The sequence below is a fragment of the Chrysemys picta genome, chromosome 9 (assembly GCF_011386835.1).
Source record: "Chrysemys picta bellii isolate R12L10 chromosome 9, ASM1138683v2, whole genome shotgun sequence".
Lineage (NCBI taxonomy): Eukaryota > Metazoa > Chordata > Testudines > Emydidae > Chrysemys > Chrysemys picta.
The window spans coordinates 17189881-17195880 of NC_088799.1; the positions used below are offsets into that span (position 1 = coordinate 17189881).

Consider the following 6000-nt stretch of genomic DNA (forward strand, 5'->3'; position numbering starts at 1 on the left):
TATATTGAACTTGCTTTGATCCGCCGGAGTGCGCAGCCCCGCCCCCCCGGAGCACTGCTTTACCGCGTTATATCCAAATTCATGTTATATCGGGTTGCATTATATCGGGGTAGAGGTGTATGTAGTCATAAAGAGATAACCTGCTCTGAAAGCACAAGACAATTTAATGATAGGTCTGAATACTCTAACAATTTTCAAAATGTGCATTGCTATAATTATTCATTTAAATAAGAGTATTGATTTCACTTCTCGCTTAAAACATTGCATTAGATATTGAGAATTAAGGGACCTTTTTTGTTATTGCCATTGGACCTTCTTTTTGGCCACATTTCAATCCAGCCTCCAATAATTGTGGGCATAATTTTGCACCTGTAATTTTTCACCTACTTCAATGTGAGTGCAAAATTGCAGGCACAATTATTTGTACCTGCAGTTGCACCCAGTCAGATGCCATGCATAATCTGTGGGTGCAGTCACATAGGTGGGCTTCTTAATGAGTGGAGTTGTGAGTACAATTTATTGTAGAAAATATTACACCTGCATTCAATTTTGCAAAATTGTGAGCATAATGTTGAAGGCCATTTCTAAAAAATTCAGGACTGATTTTCAGATTCTCAGCTCATATAGCTCCAATTAAAATTCATTAGGTTATTGTGCCAAGGCTAGGTTGTATAAGTAGGAGTACTGCGATTAAACAAAGGATGGGACACATTAAAAAGAATATCAGAAAACACCTCCTGATGGTTATGTATAAAATGGAGTGCAATGGGCTCCCAAAACTAAGTGTGGAATTCCATGCGGTTTGGGTCATAATATTTCATTGATTTTTAGACAGAATTCACAACAATAATTCCGTGATATTCAAAGCTAAAGAGTACAAAATACTACAAAGCATGCTGGAAGGGACCATTCTGCATTGGCAGCAGGAGAGGTCTTTTTCAGCTGTACTTGGTATGATTTCATAAACCTGATTATACATTGATTGATTTTTATTTTCTTTTAGAATGAATGGCAGCCACTTTAAGGATGAGAAAGCGTTGGTGGCAAGTCAGAACACGGACTTACTGGATGATGACGAGGCAGAAGATGAAGTAGCGATGGATGAGGAAGACGACGAAAGTGAAATTGCAGGGAAGCCAGTCAAGGAACCGGTTACAAGTAACCTACATGAAGGGAGCCCTGAGGATGACTACGAAGAAACAAGTACTTTGGAAATGAACTGCAAGGCTTCCCCTGGCAGGTGAGTTCCTTCCTAGTATTTTAAAGGGTACAGTCAAATAAGGTTAAAAAAGAAATGAACAAAATAAAACAGTGCAAGCATCCCAAGGACCAAATTCTGGCAAGCCCGGTAGGAAACAGCCCTAATGAGCTAACTCAATAGCAATGTCAGTGTGCACCTGTATTTGGCTGACACCAGCCCAATCCTCAGCCCCTTTGGGCAATCTGTTCCTTGAGTAGAAATAACTGGCACAGGGAGCTATGGGCTATTGTCAGGCCAGAGTGGATGCATATATAAACATGTGGCATATGCCATCTGGCACCTACTAGCTGCCTGTGACTTGTGCAATGGTCTTGTGTCCTGAGTCCCACGCCATTATCCTTACCTGCTGGACCATACTGTAGCTGCTTATCAGGGCTGGCTCTAGGCACCAGCCTAGCAAGCATGTGCCTGGGGTGGCAAACGGGAAAGGGCGGCTTCCCAGGCGGTCTTAGGGCGGCACGCCGGCAGCTTCCGGTGGCAACTCCTCCTCCGATTTCCGCAGCGGCGGCATGCCGGCGGCAGCTCCTCCTCTGGTTCCCTCGTTGTCGGCATGAGGCGGCAGCTTTTTTTTTTTTTCCTTTGCCGCTTCGAGCGGCAAATTAGGTAGAGCCGGCCCTGCTGCTTATGATTTTTGGTGAAGTTGAAAGTGAGGCAGTTTAGAGCAGACTTAAATAGATGAGAATTGGAGTGCAGTAGCCTTATATTGGCGAGTCCTTATAAGAAGGCCTTTTTTGGAGGCATGCAAAAGATTTGATGTACATTTAAAAACCCATAACCTCCATCCCCTTTTTGTAGGTATAAAGAGGATGAGTACACCAAGACTGGGCTCTCTGCTTTGGATCACATCAGGCACTTCACAGATAGCCTCAAAATGAGGAAAATGGAAGAAAATCAATACACTGAAGCTGAACTGGCAGCTTTCAATTCTTCGCACCTGCCAGAGGACCTAAAGCAACCATTGTACAGGAAATCCAAGACCCAGGTAAATTCTTAATTCAGTTTAAGCTCCGTAACTCATTGTCACTGAGTATCCAAAAGGTGGACCTGCTGGTGTGTGGTAAACTAGAGTCATCTTAATCACAGCAGAAAGGTTTGTGCTCCTGATTACAGTAAGCCCTGAAAATTTGCTCTCCCCACTCTGTGGTTACTATCAGAGCAAATGGGATATCAGATTGTTTTAAGGGGGGGGGCATATTCTTGGGTGATGTAATCAACCTAAGTATCTGGCCCATGCTATGTAGGTATATGGAATATTTTTAAAAAGCAGTATGTTGCTGTGTAATGTATTCCTATATACCTTATGCAGAGATTACATCACTGTGATTAGTGGGATTCTGCTCTCAGATACACCAGTGCAAGCATGCTAGAGTCATCACTTGTAGTCAGTGGGTGTGCTCCAATACAACTGAGAGGACTTGGCCAGATGTATTATCACAAGTTAGTGTGACTGCACCACTGAAGAGAATTAGTGAACTTTCCCTAGGGATGGGTCTGTTGGCAGAGGTATTGTCGCCTCCTAGTGGTGTTGCTCACTATGTCCATGGCATTTCTCTGTTCAGCAGCATTTAGCTAGGCTGATATTTCAATCCCAGGTTTGAATATTATTTGGAAGCAATTAAAAAGGGGCTTTCCTTGTGTTCTTGTCTTGAAAGCACCCAGGAAATTAATACTGGATGTTTTTAAAGTTCTTTGTCAGTCTTGGACGATGAGGATAAAGAATTACTACTATTAGTGGGTCAAAAAATGTCAAAGGAAAGGTTGGCAGAGCTTTACCTAACAGATGTTGTATACATAAATCCAAATTTAGACCTCCACTGAATACAAACTACTCTCTAGGGATCAAATTGTGGCTGGAAGCATGGCTGCTTCCATAGAGGTGACGTGGTTTAATGTCAAAGCAGTGCATTCTGCCGTGCTTACCACTTTCTCTTTCTCTTGTTTCCTCATTCAGGCATATGCTATGATGCTCTCTCTCTCTGACAAGGACTCCCTCCATTCTGCATCCCATAATTCTCCCAACACGTGGCACAGTATGGCAAGAGCTGCTGCAGAATCCAGTGCCATCCAGTCCATTAGTCATGTATGACATTGTGAAACCTTACCAAGAATGGGACCAAGTCCAAACCAGTAGCATGGCTCTTTCGTATATGACTATTTAAAAGACTGCTGAGCAGAATGCCTTATAAATCTGCAGGGTCACTCATCTAAAGTCTGATGACCTTAAACTGAATAATTTTAAAAAGAAAGAAACTATTTATTCTCAATATTTTGTTTTGCACAGCAAAGGCAGCTGCTGACTTCTGGAGGATCAATGCGACTTAAAAAAAAGTTTCAATGGATTATGTAAACCATGGCCGGGAAAAATGTCTTCCAATTCACCCGGCATGAGGGGGTGGGAGCAGAAGGGTTAAGACTGCATTGATACACATGGGCACTCCTTTAAAATAGAAACTGAATCATTTTTCTCTTTGTATAAGATAGTTTGACGCAGGATTGGGAACAGTTGCTTTTATCTACAAATCCTCTTCATTAAAGCTTTATGCATTTTAACCCTTCAAAGAAAAAAAGTAGTCTATCGTATGCACACTATCCATCATTAATATTAGAAACCAATAACAGGGAATATTTCATCCTCTCCGTAATTTTTTCTTCTTACCTGCATTGTATTAAAAAAAAAAAAAAGGGAAAGAAAAAGAAAAAGAAAGAAGAAAAGACAAAAAAAAAAACTTTGAGAAACAATACATAAGAGGTTGTGTATATTGTAAACTATGAATGTTCACCACTCAAAGACGTTTAAGTCATTCAGCTACTTCTGTCAAAGGACCATTTCATCAACAGTACCACTAGTTCAATGTTTGCCAAATCATTGTAATGACATTTTAAATTTAGACAATCATGTCGCTGTGTTGTTTTGTTCCTCTAATTTCTTTTTTTGTGTTGTGTGTACAATGTATTTATTTGTTGGCAAACAATTGTTTGTTGATTAAAATAGCACTGTTCCTATGTTAAACAGCACTGCTCCAGTCCCCCACTACTTTATGATGTAGGCACCCATGTACTTCAAAACGAGTGAGGTGAACTGATCTGTGTATATTGGAGTGCAAAACAGTGTTCGAAATTTTCTGACATTCCTATTTTATTTTGTTTTTTTTCCTTTTAATGAAACTAAATAACTAATAGATGCGAATTAGTTTTTTTTTAAATACAGTAAATTGATTCAATTGTATAAACAGTTATAATTTCTTCATGAAAGCATGATTCTTCTGATTAAAACTGTACCCAATATTTTATGCTGGTTGTCTGCGAGCTTGTGTGATGTTATGTTCATGTTAATCCTATTTGTAAGATGAAGTGTTCCAAACTTACGTTAAAAAAATAAATAAATAACGGACTGTATTCAGTTATTTTTGTTTTGTTTTTTTGCCCTTTAGTGAGGGACCAGATTTATTTCCTTTTGTTTATAATCTCATTTTGAAATAATCGGCAAGTTGAGGTACTTTCTTTAAATGCTTTGTACAATGTAACTGTTATGCATTTCAGAACATTATTATGGGAGGATCAACTAAAAAAATAAAGGACTATAAAACCGAAGGCATCTTTTTCACTCTCCTTTTGTTTTTGTCGAGTCATGCCATTTCATTTCATTTATCACTTGGTATCTTAAGGGTTAGGACTGTTCTGTATCTTAAGTGGTCATGGGTACTAATAATAACAATAGAATCTGGAATTGCTATAGTATCTTCCAGTTATCCGAATGTGCTTTACAAATAATTAAGACGAATAATAAGCGGGTCGTTAGTGGCCAGAATGCAGATTTAAATGCTTTACTTAATGCATTCACATTTGGATCAGGCTCAAGGCCATGCAACCTCTGAACAAGCTTGTAGAGTAGTAGACAAGTTTAAGAGAACCAGCTAGTGCACTACTGAGGGGATTAGGGAGCAAATGCCATATGGTGGAGAAGGCAAAGGAGTGCTAGCAGGGGAAATGACATGAAGGCATCCCTGTAGCAGGAACCAGATGGAAGAAGGAGCAAGCAGAGGGCATCACATGTTCAGTACATTTAGCAATACACCAGGTAGCAGACCTGGAGAATCAGAACTGTACCACCAACAGCGGTTCAGTTGGAGAGTACATATAGCCTTAGGGAGCTTGGGAGAAAGCCTGGCCCACTGATGTCTAAGGGTACGCCCACACAGCAAAAAACAACAACAAAATCAGTCAGTCTCAGAGTCAGATGTTGGGCTCGGGCTGATTCTGTGAACCTCCCGATTTGCTGGATTTCAGAGCTTGGGCTCCAGCACAAACCCAAGTGTCCACCAAGCTGTTTTGCAGAGGGGTTGAGCACTCACCAGTCCAACTCAAGATAATGGGAGCTGATGCAGCACAATACCCTTAAAAAAATTAGGCCCTAAGCCTTGCATGGCTGCATTTAGAGTTCCGCTACTTAAGTTACCTATCGTGTGTAATTCTACACCTCAGCGCTGGTAGGCATTGATACTTTTTCATGTAACATAAGGGCCACAGACTGCTCACATGTGGCTCAAGCCAAAGTCCAATGAAGCTAATAGGAGACCGTCGGTTTCCTTCCTAGGCCATTGGGTCAGCCCCCCGCAAATGCATTTTCTGCCATCACGCCATGCTTAGGACGCCATACATTGGGTGTCTTGTATGCAGTTTGATAGCTTTTAGCACCTACAGGGCCATATTGTCATAGGGGGTCCTGAATTATGCCATAC

General features: G+C 40.8%; 1 protein-coding gene across 16 annotated transcripts in view; it reads left to right on the forward strand.

Moving 5' to 3' along the window:
• Positions 1–4852, forward strand: part of MECOM (MDS1 and EVI1 complex locus) — a 465287-nt gene extending 460435 nt beyond the window's left edge. For 11 of the 16 annotated variants that reach the window (XM_005299229.4, XM_024102542.3, XM_065557809.1 and 8 more), the window contains 3 exons: positions 1004–1240; positions 2057–2243; positions 3213–4852. In XM_005299229.4, the coding sequence (XP_005299286.3) occupies positions 1004–1240; positions 2057–2243; positions 3213–3347 (559 nt within the window). In that variant the 3' untranslated portion in view covers positions 3348–4852. The remainder of the gene's footprint in view (positions 1–1003; positions 1241–2056; positions 2244–3212) is intronic. The other 5 variants (XM_024102538.3, XM_005299233.4, XM_024102539.3 and 2 more) reach the window with 1 other exon arrangement.
• The last annotated feature ends 1148 nt before the right edge of the window (positions 4853–6000 follow it).